Source organism: Falco cherrug, chromosome 7 (assembly GCF_023634085.1).
Source record: "Falco cherrug isolate bFalChe1 chromosome 7, bFalChe1.pri, whole genome shotgun sequence".
NCBI lineage: Eukaryota > Metazoa > Chordata > Aves > Falconiformes > Falconidae > Falco > Falco cherrug.
In genome coordinates, this window is record NC_073703.1 from 4,604,813 (window position 1) to 4,624,587 (window position 19,775).

General features: G+C 55.8%; 1 protein-coding gene across 4 annotated transcripts in view; it reads right to left on the bottom strand.

Moving 5' to 3' along the window:
• The window catches only part of CORO2B (coronin 2B), a 44,960-nt gene extending 43,181 nt beyond the window's left edge, over window positions 1–1,779 (bottom strand). For 3 of the 4 annotated variants that reach the window (XM_014283391.3, XM_027811395.2, XM_027811394.2), the window contains exon 1: window positions 1,552–1,779. In XM_014283391.3, coding sequence (XP_014138866.2) covers window positions 1,552–1,566 — 15 coding nt within the window. In that variant the 5' untranslated portion in view covers window positions 1,567–1,779. The remainder of the gene's footprint in view (window positions 1–1,551) is intronic. The other variant, XM_027811396.2, reaches the window with a different exon arrangement.
• Between the last annotated feature and the right edge of the window lie 17,996 nt (window positions 1,780–19,775).

Genomic DNA, 19,775 nt, shown 5'->3' on the forward strand with positions numbered 1-19,775 from the left:
AACAAATTGGTGGTGACTGCCCAGCCAAAGCCAAGCAGGCAAAATCCAAGTTATTTGCTAAGGACAAAGATGGGAGAAAGTGATTCTTCCCCAGCAGCATCTTCACTGGGGAGCCTGGGCACACACTAATGTGGGCTCTGGAGCTTCTTCAGGCTTTTTGGGTGCCCCCCTCCGCCCCCCCCCCCCCACTCATGCCAATATGTGTGTCTGCTCCTGCCAGGGAGGCCAGCAATGTGGTGAAAGGCAGCAAACAGCACAGCTACTGCTGCCCTCCCTGGGCACATCCCGCCTCAGGACTTTGAGAAGGACCACAACAGCTTCAGTCCCATTTGCTTCTGCTCTGCCTGCACCAAGCTAGTTAATTCGGCACCATGCCCGCTGCCCCAGCAAATCTGTGCTACAGCCCCGTGAGCCGTGTCACAGCCCAGATCAGTGCTGTGGCACCAACACCTGCAGGGACCCCATCAGTCCCATTCCCAGGATGGCAACCACAGCCCACTGAGACGCTTCCAGCTACAGCCAGACCCTGCCCGCCGCAGGGCCAGGCAGCCCTTCGCTTGGGAGGGCTTCCTGAGGCAAGGGGGCTACTGTATTCCCTCCAGTGTATGAAACCATTAGACTCATCGTCACGACCACATCTTCATGTCAGGACCACAGAGCGAGAAGGAGGGCTTGGGCCAAGCAGGTCCAGCTTGGACTGCTCTGCTCCCAAAGTCTCGTGGCTCCCACAGTTTGGAGGTGGCCCCTTATCCTCCGGACACTGCCATATCATGCCATAACACACCCTGATTCAGCAGGATGCTGTGTGCTCTGGGCCACCCCGGTGGCAGCATCCCCCTGGTACAACCTCAGCGACGGGAGCCCGACCTGCTGCGGGATGGGGTGAGTGGGAAGTGATGAACTCACAGGTCCCAGGCATGAGGGATCGTGAGGATGAGGAGGAATGGGAAACAGTCCTCAGGCAGCAAAACTTTCCCCTCCGCACCAGTGGCAGCCATCTGGGAAAGCCGAGCTTTAAGGTTAGAGGGCACATTCGGGGGACCTGAGCAGCTCCGCATCACCCCCACACCCAGCAGCTCTGTGCGGGGTGGGTTTGCTCAGCCACTGCTGAGCCCCTTCCACCCCGCAGCCCCCCCGCCTCGCTCCTTAATCCCCCCCAGCCCCATTCCCGAGGTCTCCCCCCACCCACCCCCCCCGACAAGCCGGCAGCCACCTGTAGAGGTCTGGGCAGCATCTGCCGAGCGGCCGCGGAAAGCGGCTTATGGCGGGGTGCGCCCGCGGGGGATGCTCAGCCCCCCCGGCCTTCCCGGCCGGCTGCTCCAAGGGTTAAAAATGCAGCACAGCTGCGAGCTGGAGGGGCCGAGCGAGCGGGAAACGCGAGGAAAACAATAAAATACAATACGATAAAATAAAATAAATATAAAGCAGGAACCTGGGCGAGGAGGGAGTGGGGGGAGGCGGCCCGGCCGCGCTCCGCAGTCCCCAGCGAGGCACCTTGCGGGCAGCGGGGGGGGTGGCCCAGCACCCGAGCCAGGGGAGGCAGGTCCTTACCTCGGTGACAGTCATGCGGGATGTCGCGGAGGGGTGAGAGAGCTCCGCGGGAGCGGGAGATGCGCGGAGGAGGGGGTGGAGAAAAAGAAAGGGGAGGGGGGGGGATAAAAAATAAAGAAGGAAAAGGCCGCGGGGGGGTTGGAGGGGGGTGAGGGACGCTGCTGCCGCTGTCCCCGCGGCGGAGCGGGTGAGCCCGCAGCCCGCAGCCCGCCCGGGCGCGCAGCCGATGGGTCCCCGGCCGGTGATGTCAGCCCGCGGCGCGGTGACGGAGCCGCCTCCCGCGGGGGGGCCAGGGCAGGCGGGGAGGCAGCCAAGGAGCGGGGCGGGGGGAGGGGGGCGCGGGTGCCGCGCAGCTCCGCGGAGAGAAAAACCCGTGTTTTAACTCTTTGCCGACCCGAACTCCCCCTCCCGGGGGAGGGAGGCGGGCAGGCACCTGCTGCCCTCCCCCCCCCCCCCCCCCCGGGGGATGCACAGGGGGATGGTGGCGGCCCAGGAAGGGCTCCCCTGCCGGCAGGCCATCACCGAGCTCCGGGGGGGACCAGTAAAACCAGCGCACCCACACTGGGAGCGCAGTAGCTCTCCTCTCTCCGGAGCGATTGCAGAGAAAGGCGGGTCGGGGGGCTCTGCCCGCCGGGGGGCTGCGCGGCCGTGGCACCCACCGCGCTGGTTTTGTCAGCAACTTTCTGCAGCGGGAGCTGGGGATGGACTGCAGGCTTTGCACCTTGCTGCCTGCTCCTGCCCGGCTGGGCATCGCCATGGGGTCCTACAGCACCCACAAGCACCCATCCATGTGCTTATGTCCCTTCACACCCATCCATGTGCTTATTTCCCTTCACATACAAGCCAGTCTTTTTTCCATTATAGACAGTGACAAGTGACAACACCAGAGACTGCTGCTTTGTCCCTGAGCCATCAGTTCCATTTTCTAGGAAAACGAAGGGTGGTCGAGGCTGGAGGTGGCGCTCAGACCCACAGGGTTATTCAGACTCCAGTGTCTTGGTGCCCAGGTACCTCCACAGACTGGGGCCCAAACAACTGCCACCAAGTCACTGATGAGGGAATAAATTCTGTGTAATTTTATCCTGCTTCCTCTTCTCACCGCTGAGCAAACCACCATCCTGACGGCACCAACTCAAAACAAATTCTTCAGGAGCACAGGGTACCAGGAGGCACTGAAGCATCCCTGTTAGCCATGGCCTGTGGCACCAGGCCTTGCACCCTGGCACATCCCTGCACCAGCCACAAAACACAGGTGTTTTCTCACATTTTTAAAGATCCCCATCCCTGGAGATGCAAGAAGCAATACTTAGGAAAAGTAGCATTTTAGCTCATTGTCTCCTGGTTACACGGGAATGAAAACAGCAGGATACAGCCCAGGCACAGAATTATCCAGCCATTAGATTAGATGTTGCACCAACTTATTTTATCGTTACTGAATTAACAATACTTGAGGCCGATACCGAATACATTTCCAATTCCCCTTAAAGCAAAACACTGCCAATAAACAAAGGATTTCCTTTTTATAAGGAGATTATTCAGCCAAGAGTCTGATGAAGGATTACTGCGTTTTATTCTAGTGCTGAGCCTTCCCATAAAATATCAGTGGGTCTGATAAGAAGTGAATACCAAGGGTTGTGAAAAAACGTCTGTCCTCTGATACTCTCCTAAAAATCAACTCTGTTTTTAAAGATAAACCATGTGCTGTGATCTGGACTGCGAACTGTGAGAAAGGTTAATGCAGTTAATGTAGAGCTAATGACATTAGCCAGCAGAAGCAGCCACCTCTAATTCCCAAACCACCCAGTGATGACCCCTTCCCAACGCTTCCATACACTTTCCTGGGAAGCACGAGGCTCGACGCACACTGAGATGATGCTGAAAACTGAACAGAGCTTGGGAGGTGACCAGGACAGGGGATACCTGGCCCAGGAGAGCCGAACAGGGAGAAACCAGGCTCTTGCACAGCCTTAGAGGAGCTGCCGTGCCCCAGACACCGTCACTTGTGCCATAGAAGCAGCAGCGCCCGGGGCCCGCTGCACCTCCTGCGCTCATTTGGAGCCGCTGGGATTAATTAGCACCAATTATCTGATTGAAACAACTCTCTTGGAGCAGTGAACTGGGACAGCTGGTGAAGGTAGGGTGAGAAGGGAAAGGCTGCTAGGAAGGCATGCATTGCTGCGCAGCTCCTGGGGGGCTGATCCTGCTGATGGAGGGGGGCTGCAGCCACCCAGCCTCTCCACGTCATGGTAAACCCCAGCATCCCCCAAACGCTGCTGCTTGGGGAGGAAGCCCAGAAATGCTGGGGAAAGGGCTGGGCTGGGACCCCCTTCAGAGCAGTGCACGGAGCAAGGAGGGATGGGTGAGGAGGTGCAGCCCCAGCAGCCAAGCCCTTGCTGGGGAGCAGGAGGGGTGCTGGGGCAGCTCAGCCCTTGCTGGGGTGGGAAGGTGGGATTTTGCAGTGATGGGGAAGCCGCAACAGTGCTGGCCCTGCTGAGCACGGGGCAATTCCCTGCCCTGAGTGCCTGCGCTGTGGTTGCCCTCCAGCAATGCTGCAGGGTGCAGGCACCCATTGCAGCATCTCTGCATGAGTCCCAGCAGAAAATAGCATTAATAGATGCGTGGGGCACTGCTGAGAGCTGGCGAGGGCAAAAAGGTCCTTAGCTTTGCCCCAGGGCCAGGAAAATAGCATGGGCTCCTTGTTTCACCAGCACAGCAACTCCAACCCAAAATCATCTAGCTTTTGGCAGACTGGAAAGGATTTTATTATAGTTTGGATCAAAATTAAGCCAGTGATAGATCGCAGGGGCTTTGTTACTGAGGTTTCGCTTTGAAGGTTTGCTGGGACCCCATTCAGGCCTCAGACTGGACTTGCCCTCCTGGGAGGGCCAAGAAGGAGGGTTTGTCAAGGCTGTGCAGACCTGCATGGACAGCACCTGCTCTCCTGCTGCAGCCCCTGGAGAAAATGAGATACTCAGTGCCTGCAAAGAGTTAAAATCTCCTGCTGGCACAGTGCAGGATCCGTCCTGGCCTCCTCTGCCTGCAGAGGAAAGCGGCATCAGACAGTGGCTTCGTGTGCGGAGGATCGTTTGGTCCCCATGCTCTGGCTCAGGAGGATACCTATGGGATGGTTAGCAGGAACACTCCTGTGGGGCTGGATCAGGCCATGCAGCCCCCAGCCTGTGCAAACGCATCTGCTGCAAAAAGCTGCAGAGCAAAGCTTTTGTGGAGGGTGCTGGAATTTCCCACCCACAGCGTGTCCCTGGTGATGCTGAGAGCGATGCGGTGCCTCGCTGAGCTGAGCTGAGCTGAGCAGCCATGGTGGGTGTGGAGGGCTGGGGGTGCCAGGGGCTGGGGCGAGGAGCGGCGGCGGGGGTGGCTTGGGCTCCCTCTCCCGGCTCTGCTGAGATAAAATTGATGCATATATCATGAGGATGGAGAGCTCGCAAGCCTGTGAGCACACGCCAGCTGCAATGGATGGCGTGGGGACAGGACAGAGGATGCCAGGGGACCTCAGGGACACTGTGGAGGGGGGTGATGTGGCAGTGACATCCCCTGGGGCAAGCAAAAGCCCATAGCCATCACTGCAGCAGAGCAAAGCCAGGCAGACGGATGCTCAAGGGTCTGAGCTGGGCTAATTAACAAAAGCTTTCCCAAAAACCAGCTGGGGGGGGCCCTGTGCCCTCTGACCTCCCGCCTCGCAGCATCTGGAGCCCACGCGTGGAGCACGGCTGCGTTTCCGTCCTTCCTGCTATGCGGCTCATCCCACTCCTCTATTTATCTGTGTCCTTAATTTACAGGCTCTGCTGAGCAGGAGGAAGGAGATGCTGCCTCGATGGATGTGAGCAATTAAAACAAGTCATCGGGAAAATTGGAGCCTGGCTGGCTGGCTGGCTGCGCAGTGGATGGGGGCTGCGGGAAGAGCATGGCTCGTAGTGCCTGTGTCCAGGAGATTCAGGACATGTAACGCTGCAGACAAATATCTGTCTTCAGTGCAATACACCACCTTGCTCAAGGAAAGCTCCTGAGAGAGATCTTGCCGAACCCACCCTGAATTATGAATCTAGAGAGACTTCATCAACCCATTACTCACTGCTTGGCTTGGCTCTGGGTAAGCTCTGAGGCTGAGCTGGTTAAACCACGGATGACTTTAGCCCTTCATTTGATGAAACTCTCAGAAAGACGCATCTCTGTTGCACCAGGCTGTGCTTGTGGACATATGAGAATAATAACGAAGCTACAGTGTAACACATAATTACTGTGTCACCAGAGAGCCCCGGTTACGAGATGATTCATGAATGGAGCTCGCCAAGTCGCTTGCTGCAAGCCCATGATGGCTTTGCTCTGGGGATGCAGGTCAGGCCCCAAACCTCCTGCACGAGGTGGCTGCCCATCTGGCTGGGAGACGGAACCGCTCAGTGCTTGGGGCTGGCTGGGCTCCACTGGCACTGGTGCGCCGGGGGGACTGGCCATGAGCGATGCTGCCATCGGACGCGGTGGCCCCAGTGCTGCCGTCAGAGGTGATTGTCCCTGTGCTGCCACGACCATGAGCTGCCCCAGCGGCAGTGGAACAAGTCTTCATGTCTTCCAGGTCCATACTCTTTCTCAGCAATGCCATTCCCTCTGAAATGAGGGACGTGTCATTCTCTCTTAGCAAATACTTGATTCTTAAGGAAAGATCCACTGAGCTGGCTCCTTGCCCCATCAAAAATGAGTTACAGTTCTGAGAGACGCGCCCGTTGCTGGACTGGGGCAGTAGGGTGGACAAAGCTGAGCACATTGTTTGTGCTGGCTAAAATTACATTGAAATAAATACAGCATAGATACTACATACAGTCTGTGCATGGCAAATTGTCCTGGATTATCCCCAGAGTTACTGCAGCTGTGAATTATATGGAGATTAATGTTTGGATTTCATACCAGATAATTTATAGAGAAGTCTAGGGACAAGCTTTCATCTGCTTTGATGAAAGTTCATCTGGAATAACAATACTTGGTAGAACCTGGTGCTTGGACCGCACTGAAAACTCAAGCCCTTCTACTTGAAAGCAAGATGTTTCCATTTAAAAACACTGTTAGCAAGAACAAACATCTCTCTATTACTGACTCTCCTTGCTCTTCCCCTCTGCTGCAGTCATCTGGTTCAGATTAGTCCTGGATAAGGTCCCGTCTTGCTCAGGGAGCTAGGAGGGGAACTTGGAGCTATTTCTACTCATTTCAAGTATGAATTGAATGTGGTGCACAAATGAAAACGCAGTGAGCTCCAACATGTGAAGGGAATCAAAGAGACATGGCAGCTCCTCCCGGTGGAAAATCACTTCTAACGGCACAGGAGATGGAGGGTGGGAGCCGAGTTTCTCGCCCCAAAGCGGTGCCCTTGGTCCTCGATCCCCAGGCAACCACCAGGACCGGTAGCAATGACCCCTGGCAAAGGTGAAGCCGTGGTTGAAGTGTGGGTTTGGGGAAGCAGCCCAGCTCGGTTAGGCTGAGCCAGTGCCGGGGTCTGGGGCTCCTCCACACCAAGTGGGATAGGAGGGTCCCAAACCACTCTCCTGGCACCTACCGTCTCTTACCCTGGTGGGAAACTGCTGTTTTCTCCAGCAAGGAGGAGGGACAGCCTTCCTCGCTCACCTCCCCAGCGAGGGTGCCAGCAGCCTCTACTAGCTGGCTGGGAGGAGAGCCCTCCTCTCACGAGTGGGAAAAGCTATTCCCAAGAAAAACCAAACAAGAGGGAGCTTCTCAACACCAGCAAGTTAAATCCAGCCCCTTCTTGTGGCTTATTGTTTACATAGCGCCTGTTTATAGCCAGCTCTTGCCATAGCTGCTAATTTGATAGCATGCAAACAGATCGGAAATGCTTTGCAGAAGATGACAGAAAGAAACAAAGCAATTGTGTCAGAGGCTGGAGCAAAGCAGGGGAACTGCGGTGAAGAGCCATTTAGATTTTGGGTTGGTCTGTTTTGGGGAGATAAAGAGATAGATACAATGTATTTTATACATAAATATACCCCCTGGGGTGCTCAGAGCTTGACCCTGCCTGGTGTGCTCCTTCCATATGTGGAGGTCGGCGGCTGCTGCGGCACTGAAGCACTGGGTGTGCGACGCGAGGCACCCACGCAGCAGGGCTGCCTCTGGCAGCAGGGCTTGCCGCAGTGAGGGGTGAGCTGCCTGCTGGCGGGCAGCACAGCAAGGAAAGGACGGTCACGTACTGCAAGCAAAGACCTCAAGTCCCCCGGCCACGGGAGAGTGATTCAATGCGTGCCTGAGCTTCTGATGGCAGCAGAATTCGGGATGTGCTTGGAGTGAACCACCCGCCTGTGTGTCCTCCCTCGGGGCTGCTGTCTGGAGGTAGGTCTGAAGCAGCCCCAGTTCACTGCAGAGTAGCCAAGACGTAGGGCTGTCGCTGCTCTTTTATGTTTCCACTCTACCCAAAGGGAAGTGTGATTATTCAGGTGTTGGGATGGTGTGTGCAGCCAGTGAAGCCTTCTGAACTCGGCTTCACCCAGTGCCAGCTAGCACAGAAAACCTGTCCCTTGGCAGGGACATTGCACCAACGTCCAGGGGAGCCAGATTTCACTGGAAACACAGAGCTGGTCTCCGCCTTTGAACTTGTTTCACCCCATCCCTGACCTTGCAAAGAGGCTGCTCGTGCCCACCGGCATTTCCCCAGCTCAGCAGAGCCACCAGCTTGCAGCAGCACCTGTCACCAAGCTGGTGGCTCCTGCGGTGCTTGTCACCATGCCCCATGCTGAGCATATGTGTGGTTTCAGGCTTTCCTTCCCCTGCATCTCAGCACACCAGTAACGGCTGTGATCTGTGGACTCTGGGCTAACTGCGGTGGAGAACACCCTGAGATCAGTGGGTTTTTCCAGGGCTTTTCAGGAGGCAGCCGGGCTCTCGCTGCTAATCCAAGGGCTTGGGCTGGGGGCGCAAAGGACTTTACAATTACTTTTAAAAATAAGCCCTTTGAAAGTATTCGCTATCTTTTCATGAGCTGGGCGCGTTGTGGTTTTGATGGCTTGTGTCCCAGCAAGGATATTTCCAGTGACCTCTTGGACATGCAGCTTATGGACAGATTTGCATCTTTTCCCATGCAGCATCACTCTCCATGTTGATAGCTCTGTCACGGCACAGGAGACGGTGGCTCCCCCTTGAGCTGCCCACCCAGGGAGGTTTTCTGACCCTCTGAAAGGAGAGGGCTTTTGGTAAAAGCAGCTTTTCTGACTCAGCCTGCCTAACCCAACGTGTGCCACAAGGAGCTCTGAAATCAGACAGCTCATTTGGGTACCCACAGATGGGTGCTGGCTCCTGAGCTTGGGTGAAACGCTGCTGCCCAAAGGAGGTGTGAAGCCTCCATCTTCTTTGTGAGGCACAGCAATGTCATTCCCCCTCTTCTCCTCTTTACGGAGGTGCTTCTGGTGCTTCTGGTCCCCAGCCAGCATGGCTGGGCTCCCTGGGGACGTGTGGATTTGCCCTGGCAGGTGCAGAAGGACTGGCATGGATCAGAGGCAGCACTGTGAACCAAGCTTTCACTGCTCTCCAGACTAATTTTTTTATAAAAGGTCTGTCCTGTGCCTCATGCAAACCAGGACCTAGCCCTCCTTTTTGAAAATACTTCCCAGCTTCCTTATTTTTTGCCCATACAGAATTCTTGTTGGGAAACCAAAGGGAAGAGCAGCAGATGGTGCAGAAGAGAAGCTGGGGTCTGCTGGAGCTTTTCCGTTGCTCTCAGCTTGATGAAGATACACCTGTGGGATTCCAGAGCAGCTCTAACCCTAAACCCAGGCAGGAGAAATTTAAATGAGTGATAAGTGGGAAAACTCAAGGTGATTACAAAAATCCTGTGGAAAGCAGCTTTCCCACCAGCCTGACTGAGATGAAAGCCCTCCTTGCACAGGTGACTCTTCTCCGTTGCTGTCCCACAAAGCCAACACACTCCCGACACGCTTCCCCCACCCTCCAGCTCCGAACTGTGGCTCCCACCATGGGCTGTGTGTTATGGTAGCCCCCTGCACTTCTCTTGCAAAGCTCCTCTCGCTTCCAGTGCCGGCGGCTAAAGCACAAGAGACCAGAGGGACAATATCGGGTTAAAACGATGCACCAAGGTCCAGCCTCAGCCTCTCAGCTATCTCCTACAGGAGTTCCCAGCCCAGCAGTGTTTGGGTACCATGGGCCCCACGAGCTGTGGCTTAATCTCAAGAGGTTCCAAGTGTCTTAATATTGTAACCTATAGAGAGAGGTGCTGGGTGGACACGGGGAAGAGCGGCAGAAAGGACAAGGGAGTGCAGTGCAAAGTCTCCCAGTGGGCACCCGAATTGAGCCCCCTGAACCACACAGGGAGCTAATTTCCTAACCCTCATTAGCGTGGGTCTGCCTGGCTGAACCGCTGCTGCTCAGACAGGCAAATGCCTGATACGGATTTCTACTTAAATGGAGTCCAGATTTAAGGCTGCTCTAAGTCACATCTCCAGCTGGGGAAAAGCATACACTGAATCTGGAAACATGGACGATACGGTGGCAGATCGGAAAGTGGCCAGACTTGGGAGCTCTCCTTGCAGCATGGAGGGCATGGAAACGGGACTCCATTTTAAGCAGAGCATCCTGGCAAGCATCCTGGGCTGTGGGAAGCCAGCCCAGGCCATTTAAGAAGGGTTTTCCATAGCCTGAGTCTGTTGTTTGGTGAATGTGTTTGGCAGTTGCCTCCAACATGCATTTTAAAGGCAAACCTGAAACGCCTGGCCCACTTGCTCTTTTTCCCCTCTTAGCCTGAGCATCCACCAAGGGGTGGTGGTGGTGAGGGGGGGGGAGTTGACACTGTCAGGGTGGACAGAGTGACCAGGTCCCCTCAGTCACTCCCACTGACCCATGTGGGCAACCTGCCAAGGATCCCCACAATGATCACGTCACCAGTAATGGGATCTGCTCCCCAGCTGGAAGACCCCACACAGTCCTTGGGAAAGGGCCTGGGGAAGCAGCAGCTGATGGGAGCCCAGAGAAACTCCTCACTCCTCCCAGTACCCCCAGCCTTTGTGCCCCCCAGCCCCTGTCCGCCATTCCCTCCTGGTTCACCTGGACAAGCTGGGAAAGAAAAGTACTGAGAAATGAGCCCCAAGTCAAACACTTCTCCAAGTGGGTCTTGTGGCCTTCCTATGGCCCTTCAGTTTGGGTGCTGAGCCTGGGCACAGCGCTGCATTTTTGGGGTCCAAGCCTGGGGCACTGCAGCACTTTCAGGGGGCTGAGCCTGAAGCACGCCATAGCATTTCTGGGTTCCCAGCCTGGGGCTCTGCAGCACCCTTCAGGCACGGGGCTCAGGGTGCACTGCAGCATTTTTAGGGGGCTGAAGCTGGGGTGCCACAGCTTTTTGGGGGGGCTAAGCCAGGGGCACTGCAGCGTTTTGGAGGCCTCAGTCCAAGATGCACAGCAATGTCTTTCAATGGTTCAATCTGAGGCACAGCGCAGCATTTTGGGGGGGCTGAAACCCAGGGTGCAGCACGGCATTTGGAGGGGGGAGATCCCAAGGCATACCATTGCATTTTGGGGTGGCTGAGCCTGGGATCCATCGCAGCCTTTTGGGAGGCCAAGTGCAGGGTGCACTGCAGTGTTTGTGGGGCTGAGCCCAGGATGCACAGCAGCATTTTGAGGGGCTGAACCAAAGGCACACTGCACCATTCTGGGGGGCTGAGGCCAGGGTGCACCCCAGCATTTTGAGGAGCTGAGCCCAGGGTGCACCGCAGCGTCTGGGGGGCTAAACCCAAGGCACACCATTGCATTTGGGGCTCGGGGGTGGGGAGTGAGCCCAGGATGTACCCCAGCATTTTGGGGGGCTGAGCCCGGGATGCACCCCAACATTTGAGGGTGCTGATCCCAAGACACACTGCAGCGTTTTAGGGCTGAGCCCGTCGCACCAGCGGCACGGGCAGTACCGGGAGCACGGGCAGTACCAGCAGCACCGGAGGCACGGGCAGTACCGTGAGCACGGGCAGTACCGGCGGCACGGGCGGCACCGGCGGCACGGGCAGTACCGGGAGCACGGGCGGCACCGGGAGCACGGGCAGTACCGGCAGCACCGGAGGCACGGGCAGTACCGGGAGCACGGGCAGTACCGGCGGCACGGGCGGCACCGGCGGCACGGGCAGTACCGGGAGCACGGGCGGCACCGGGAGCACGGGCGGCACCGGCGGCACGGGCAGTACCGGGAGCACGGGCAGTACCGGGAGCACGGGCAGTACCGGGAGCACGGGCGGCACCGGCGGCACGGGCGGCACCGGCGGCACGGGCAGTACCGGGAGCACGGGCAGTACCGGGAGCACGGGCAGTACCGGCGGCACGGGCGGCACCGGCGGCACGGGCGGCACCGGCGGCACGGGCAGTACCGGGAGCACGGGCAGTACCGGGAGCACGGGCGGCACCGGCGGCACGGGCGGCACCGGCGGCACGGGCAGTACCGGGAGCACGGGCGGCACCGGGAGCACGGGCGGCACCGGCGGCACGGGCAGTACCGGGAGCACGGGCAGTACCGGGAGCACGGGTAGCACGGGAGGCACGGGCGGCACGGGCGGCACGGGCAGTACCGGCAGCACGGGCAGCAGGGGCAGCAGCGCCAGGACGTGCGGCACCAGCAGCACCAGCAGCGCCGGCCGCGCTTGCCCCCTAGCGCCGACCGCGTCCCTGCGCAGCGGCCGCATCCTGCCCCGGTGCGGCGGGGGGCCCAGCCAGCGGCGCACCGCCAGGCCCCCGGCTCCCCTCTGCCCCCCGGTACCCTGGGGAGGGCTTGCTGCATCCCCCCTGCCGGGGTCTCCCCGCGGTGCCCCCCACCTCGGCCAGCAGGAATCCCACCCGGGCCCAGGCACAGCACGTCAGCCCCAGCCTGTGCCGGTGCCAGCCGCAGCACGGTGCTGAGCTGGCGGTGCCAAACCCGACAGCAACGACTCTGTGCGGGACCGGGCGTGAGAGAAGGTGCACAAAGCCGCTGCCATTCCCACCAGAGCCATGAAATAATTGTGTATTTTAGCCAAATGCATAGTGCTCTCCCCTGACACCCCTTTTAGCGCGGGAGGCCAGGGCTTGCAGCACCAAGGCTAACTGCCCGTGTGTTAACCGGATGGGGTGCTCAGCCTTCGCAGGGGACAAGCACCCCAACAGCATGCCAGCATGGCCACATGGCTGTGACAGGATGGGACAGGACAGCACACAATGCACCGCGCACACCAGGCAGAGCCCGGCAGCGATGCACCGTGACACCGACCGGAGCCATGTGCCTGGCACAGTGGCTATGGAACTATTTACATTCCCCAATCGTTTTACAAATATTTTGAAGCAAAATAAATAAAAGCAAACAAAGCGCTGCCTAGGAAAGCCACAAAGCATGACCGAGGAGCTGGGCCCAGTGGGGCGCAGTTCCAGTGACTGGCAGCTTCACCAGCTCTGCCAGAGCTCAGTTGTATTTTACACGTGGTAATCGCTGGCCCCAAGACTCACGGCGATGGAGGCCACTGGGCTGCTTGGCCACCTGCGCTCCCGTGCCTCAGTTTACCCAGACAGAGCATGGAAGCTGCTACTTTCCAAGCACCGACCGCAGGCAGGCACAGGGTTTCTGCAGCACCCTGGCCGTGTTGGCCGGACAGTACGTCACACCCCCAGAATAAAAATTTCTGAGCATCATTGCTAGCAGTGACGTTTATTTTTCTAAACGCCCATTTAAATACAGGCTTTTTCTGCCTAGGAGGGGTGATGTTTGGTCCTACTGCCTGCAGCTCCGTGGCCGAGCCAGGGAGCGAGGGAAAGCGACCCTTTGTGCATAACACATGGAGAAAGTGCATCAGCTCTTGCCTCTCCTGGCAGTTTTTAAGAGGCTGTTTGACCCTCCTACGGTGCCAGAAGCGCTCCCGGCCCACCCACACATGCTGCACACGTTTCACACAGCTCCGGGTTAATTTTTTGGCAAATGTCAGCAGGGTCCTGTTGGAAACGTGGGTTTGGGGCTGGCGATGGAGCCCGCTTCCGCGGGATGACTCACGCTGGAAGCACAGCCGTGTGCAGTGCACCTTGGCCAACTACTGCTGCGAAAAGGTCTCTCCCTGCTGCTTCATACCAGTTTTGTCTGATTCTCCTTCCCTGCTTATTTTCATCATTTTCTGTGGTTGCTGGTAGGAGAAAGCCCATCGGTGAGCTCAAACAGGGAGGTTTCGGTCAGCTTTGCCAAAGCGTGGGTGCATGTCACGAGCTCTGGCCATCCGTGTGCTCGGCCCCGGCTGGGCTGGAGCCACCTGGGTCTGATCCAGTGCAGCAGCTGCCGGAGCCACAGCTGACCCCAAATCCTGCCCTCTCCCAGGGGATACACCAGGCAGGGTCCTTCCCCCCGGCACCCTGGGCTGCCTCACCTCCCTCTGTCCCCCATGTCCCTCCTGAGCACCCCAGCACCTTGCTGCTCCGTTTCGGGGCTGCAGCAGGAGTGGGCTGTCAGCTGTGAGTTCAAAGATAAATGAACTCATTAGGCTGCAAGTGCTAATGAGCAGCATTTGCTTAAAAGGGTTGGAGCTGGACCAAGGGAAGTATTTTGTTGGTGCTGCGAGGAGCTGTGGTGTCCTGCAGGTTCCTTGGTGTGGGAGTCTGTCCTGCAGGGACACCAAAGCCTTTCTGCCCAGCTTTGCACCCAGAGTAAGCATCTTCCCAGGTTGGCTCTGTGCCTCTGCGTGAAGGATGGCGTGAGGTTGTGCTGGAGGAACCTGCCCTTGCTCTGGCTGTGGATGGTGCGTAGTGAACCTCCGTCTGCTCCTGAGACTTGTCCCATTGGTGGCACCTGCTGCTGTGTGCATCTTCCAGGAGAGGTGACTCATGTGGCTGTGACAGTGAGTGAATTGGCCCTGCCTGGGGTGAGTACTGGGGTTGCTTGAGCATGGGAGGTGCTTTCCTCGTTGGTCTGTGGATGTCAGCAAAGCTCAGCTCTGTCTCTAGCCTGCTGGACCCTACTGCTGCAGCACCCAGAGGTGCCAGGTGGCTCAGAGCACTTTACTGCTGGGCTTCTGGAGGTCCAGTCTGGCCCTGGTGTTGGTTGTCTGCATGGCTCTGCTGATGGGCTCTGCAGAGGTGGCTTCTCCTCTGAGCAGCGCTTCATGGTCCTGCTGCTCTAAGGGGTGTGGGAGAAGGCTGGTGCAAGCCGCTAGCTCTTGCTCTGGGGCTCAGCTCTGGAGGATGCTGCTTATGCGGGCATGAAGCCGCATGGCTGTGGGCTTGTTCCTGATGTGCCATGTAAATGTACCCCTGTGTGAGTGAAAGGAGCCCTGAGTGTCCATGCAGGCTCCTCTCTGGCTCTGTGCAGGCTGGAAGGGAGCTCTTTATTCCCCCTCTGATGAAGCCAGGTCAACACAACCCCTCTGCTGTCAAACATCTCAGCTGCTTGCTGGAAATGCCCGTTTCACCTCTCAAATAGGAAGTCCCTCTTATGTAGAAAGACATGCCTTAATCTCTTTTCTTGACTTGCTCTGAATTAGCATATACCTCTGTTTTCCCAGCTCAAATGCTACCTGCTGAGCAAAACACCCAGTGCCACCCTGGCTGGCATGTGTGCCCCTGCGGTGCCCATAAGCATGCAAGCTTCGGCAGGGGCTGCTGCACCCCAAACGGGACGTGCCGTTACACGCTGTGGCCACATGCTTGCTCCGTGGCTGGGCACAGTGTGGAGCTGGGGACACTGAGCAGCCCCAGGAGGTGGGATATCCCCCTTCTTTTAGCTGGGATCATCTCCAGAGGGCTTTGGGGTGGGACGACAATGTGTGCTACCCAGCTGCTGGTACAGGGTGACTTCCCATGGTTTCCCTTCCAGTGAGCAAGAGCCAGCCGGTGCGGTGTCCGCTGTGGAGGAGCAGGCAGGGGAGAGCTGCCTGCAGGCAGCAGGGGGGCCCAGCACGCTCATTTTTTACATATTACGTGCTTTTCTGCGAATAAACTTGGGAGCTTTAATAGCAATGTTGTTTGTATCTGTCTGTGAACGTGCATGCATGTAGGAGGAAGAGAGCGGAGGGAGCTGAAATGACAAAACATGGAAATTTGGGGCTCGGGGACCTCCTCAAGTGCTTTGGGGCCAGCTGTGCTGGTAACTGGGTGGTTGTCCCTGTAGCTGCTGAGGGTCCTGGCCTGGGGATGTGAATCTTGAATCTTAAACAGCTTTGTCCTCCCCCGTGGTGCAGTAAAGTAGAAGGAGGTGTAGGGCTCAGTCTGCCTGCCCCGCACAAAGAGTGGATTTCATTCTCAGGAATGAAAAATGGACTTTTATTTTCAAACCTGTGCCATCCTTTGCAGGGGGGGATCAAGCAAAGGCTGGTTCTCTGAAGTGCTGACCACTGTCACCTTGGCATATCCTTCCCCAGCCCTGAGCTAGATGAGCTTTGCATGAGAAATCAAAGCACCTCAAGCATGAGAAACCCCTGCTGCTAGGCTATGGCAGGTTCACTTTTGGTGCTGGAGTGTCTAGAGCAGCCCCCAAAATGCCAGAAATATCTGCAAAATTTCTTTATAGGGTGTTCCAGTTTTGCTTTATATTTGCCCAGCCTGGTGGTGGATGCAGGGGTCTGGCTGCAAAACAGCCCGGGTAACTGTGGGGCTGGATCAAAGGCGTTGGCGTTTGGTCCGGACCCGCTTAACACTTCAAAAGGTGACGAAAAGGGGCTGTGTGCATGTGTGTGAAGTGAAAAATACTGTAAAAAGATTCTTCTTCTGTAAATCCCAGCAGCTGAAATGGGGGCCTGGGACAGGCTGCCAAGTGCTGCAGAGGAGAAACCAATCCACCCGCTCTGGTTTGATTTTTCTAACAGACCTAGGCGAGCACAGCAGCAGAACAATAATTTAGAGCTCCCCTAAATGGTTTTCAGGTGTGAGTAGGTAGCATAACATGGGCTATAACACTAAATGAAAGGAATGGCTTTGCCTCCATAAATGTATTAACAATACATCATACTTAGAAGTAATAGAGACTTGGCTACATAAACGAAGATTTTTATTTTTTTTTTATGTGATAGAAGTATGGAAAAAAAAAGTTGAAGTAGTAATTTTACAGTTGAAAGGTCCTGTAGTGATGGTTATAGCAGGGTTTCTGGACTGGAGAGATCCAGACTGGGTCTGGATCTAGGATGCTCAGGTACCAGCAGCATCTGATGGATAACAGCTGTGCCATTTCGGTGTGGTCCAGGTGCTGCTGCCGGGTTGTTCTGTGCTGGGATCACTGTGGAACAGGGTGAAATGTCACTGCAGCCCCTGCCTGGGCACCCTCTGTCTCTGAGGTCTGGTGGAGCCTAGAGCTGGTGGGTGCACAGTACAGTCTCCAGCAAGGACCTGACTGGTCCCAGTGAAAGGTGGTTGCTGGAGGAAAGGTCCCTGGCTGCAGCCCTCCCTGGCTTGCTGTGCAGGGGCTGCAGGATGTTGCCTCGGCTCCCTCTGTCGTGGGGATGCTGGTGGGTGAAGGCTGTTCAGCCTTTGGCGCAGGAACCAGCTCTTGCTGTGTTTCTAATACAGAACTGACCTACGAGGACCGGCTCCCTTGGGGCTGCAGGTTTCCCAGGTAAGCTGTGATTTACAAAGTTAGGCTAAGCTTGCAGCCAGGCTCCTTGATTCCCTGCAGTCTCCAGCCAGTATCTGTCTAACATTCCTGATACAGTTCTGATGGAGCTGGGGGGGAAAAGCACCTTTAAAGGGTTTGGCAAGTCCATCCTTGTTTCTAGAGCAGGGGACTGCAGTGTCCGGAGGTTTCATGACATCATGTGAGGCTTTTTTTCCCCTTCCTCAAACAATAAACAAGCACATTTGCCACGGGGCTGGTTTCCCTCGCCCTGACCACCTGCACGACTTACTGCATCTAATGAAACACATGTTTTCCCAGCAGTCTGGCCTGGAGGAAAATATCTGAAAAATGACATATTTTTCCAGTTACAGTTTGCAAAATTGTTTGTTGTTAGTTTTTTTTTTTCCTAAAATGTTAAATATAGCTTCCTCGAGTCAGGAGTGGGACTGCTTCTGCCGGCTGGGTGGTAGGAGGGAGCAGAGTAGATGTGCTGCAACGCTGGTGGCAGCCGTGGAGGAGCAGGAGAAAGTCTGCTTTAATATGGGTAGTGCTTGTGGGCCGTTGAAACTTGTCTTTCCTTATTACGTGCTTCATTAAAAAGGAAGCAAAAAGGATACTTGTGAATTCTCACGTTCAGCTGAGCTTGGCGGCTGAGCCGAGGGTCCCTCCCGTGGAGCCCTCCCTGGTGTGCGTCAGCCCATCCCGCTGGAAAAGGCTGGTTTTAAAAGCGAACGACGTGGGAATAATTAAACTCCAGGTTTATAAGATTATTTTAAGCTTTTTAAAATCTGTAACTACCAAAAGATGTTGAGAGCTTAAGAAAAATGCAGCGTTTTCCCAAGAAGCAGCTGCAGTGGAAGGGAGAGAGCTGGGATGAGCCGTAAGCAGTCGGTGCCACTTTGCAACGGGAGCACTGACAGAAGTGGAAGCGGGTGCTGACTCCTTGGGTTTTGAAGGCTCTGGAAAATGAGATTTGCTGAAGTAGCTGTTAAATTATAAAGCTGCCTTTTTGATCTGAAACCAGAGTCATTTTCATATGAGACACCAATGTCAACCCACATGGGACGAGCAGTGTGTGGTGCTCAGCTGAGCTTCACACCAGGTTTTATTCCATCCCAACAGCATCCTGACACTGGAAGAGGTGCCTTTATACATAATACTTGACTCCAACACAAATATGGCATGCAGATGGTATAGGAAAAATCGCTTGTACACTGAAAGATCTTAAAGATCTTAGAACCTGCTTCTTGACAGATTTATTTGGTTTACAAAGGTGCTTATTTATTACAGTGCTGCATTTGGTATAAATATCTTCCATGGATGGAATAACTTCTCATTTCTCATAACTAGCAAAATACAAAATAGCCTGTTTTCTTCACTTTATTTCATTCTGATGCATGAATCTCTTTAGAAAAGGATTTTATCAGTGGCGAAGAGCATTACAGGTGGCTGCACTCTCTGCCCGGGCTGCTTGGAGGCCAGGTCCCCCTGTAACATCCCTGGACCGGGTCAGGGGATGTCCCTGCTTTGGGACAGGCTTGAAAAGGACCAGCAGCAGCAGGACTCAGCTGCCCAGGGAGGTCCTGGCTGCAGGAAGAGGTTGAGTGATGCAGGCTGAGGGTGATGCACAGCTCAGCCTGTTGGAGGAGATGCTGGAATTTGGTTTAAAACCAGTGAATGGCCAGGAAGGCAGGCAGCCCTGGGGATTAACTAATCCCTGCTCTGTCCTCCCGAGTGGGTGCCAGCCCACTGCAGCCGCTGGCACATCCCTGGTGCATGCTGGCAGGGAGTTTTCTCTGTTCCTAATCTGTCCCAGGCCCTGGGCCGGTTTGGGCAGCAAAACATCTTTTTCCTGTTACAAGCCAAGGCAGGTTTCTTGCTGATGCTGCATCCTTCCCTCGAAGCTGGCATTTCTGTGACACTGACTCATCACTTGCTGAAATAGTTGCTTAACCACCCCTCTGCCTAGCCTTGGCAGCACCAGCTGGGGGTGGTCCCGGGGTCTGCTCCCCAAAACGGGCAAGTGGAGAGCAGCTACGGGACCACCAGGCAGCGAGGCATTTGTAAGCCACGCTAGCCATTGTAGGCAGGGCTTCTGCATGTGCCGTGACTTGGGAAATAATAATAATATTAAAATAACATGTGGGAAGAGGTGTGAGAAGCCAGAGAGAACTGTAGTTTGGAAGCTTGAACTAGGGGGAAAAAAAATAATAGGGAGTATGAGTACAGACGCCTGCGGCTGGTAGATTTCTCCCCTGAAGCTGCTGCAGCGAAGGGGTGGCTCTTCCTCCATCCCGTTCCATGGCAAAAGCCATGGAGGGAGCCAAAATCCAAGAAATAGACAAGGAGAAAGTTTAACAATGCTGTTATATGATTTTAAGCTAGCAGTGGAGTTAAACCTTCAGTGAATTCCCAGCCAGAAACAGGAGCGAGCCGCTGTGGTGCTAGTGTGGTTTCAAAGCAATCTTGTCCCTGGGACATCTCTGGGTGGGTTTTATGGACTGGAGAGAGGAAAAGAAACCACCTGCTCGTTGAGGTAATAAGTTCCTTAGCCTGAAATATTTCTTGTGTGGATCTCCAGAATCTGTGAGGTATTTACTTAGACATTGAGAATGTGTTTTGGTGAGAGCCGGTCTGACAGCTGTGGCCCTAAATGCTTTCACATTTTCCTTTT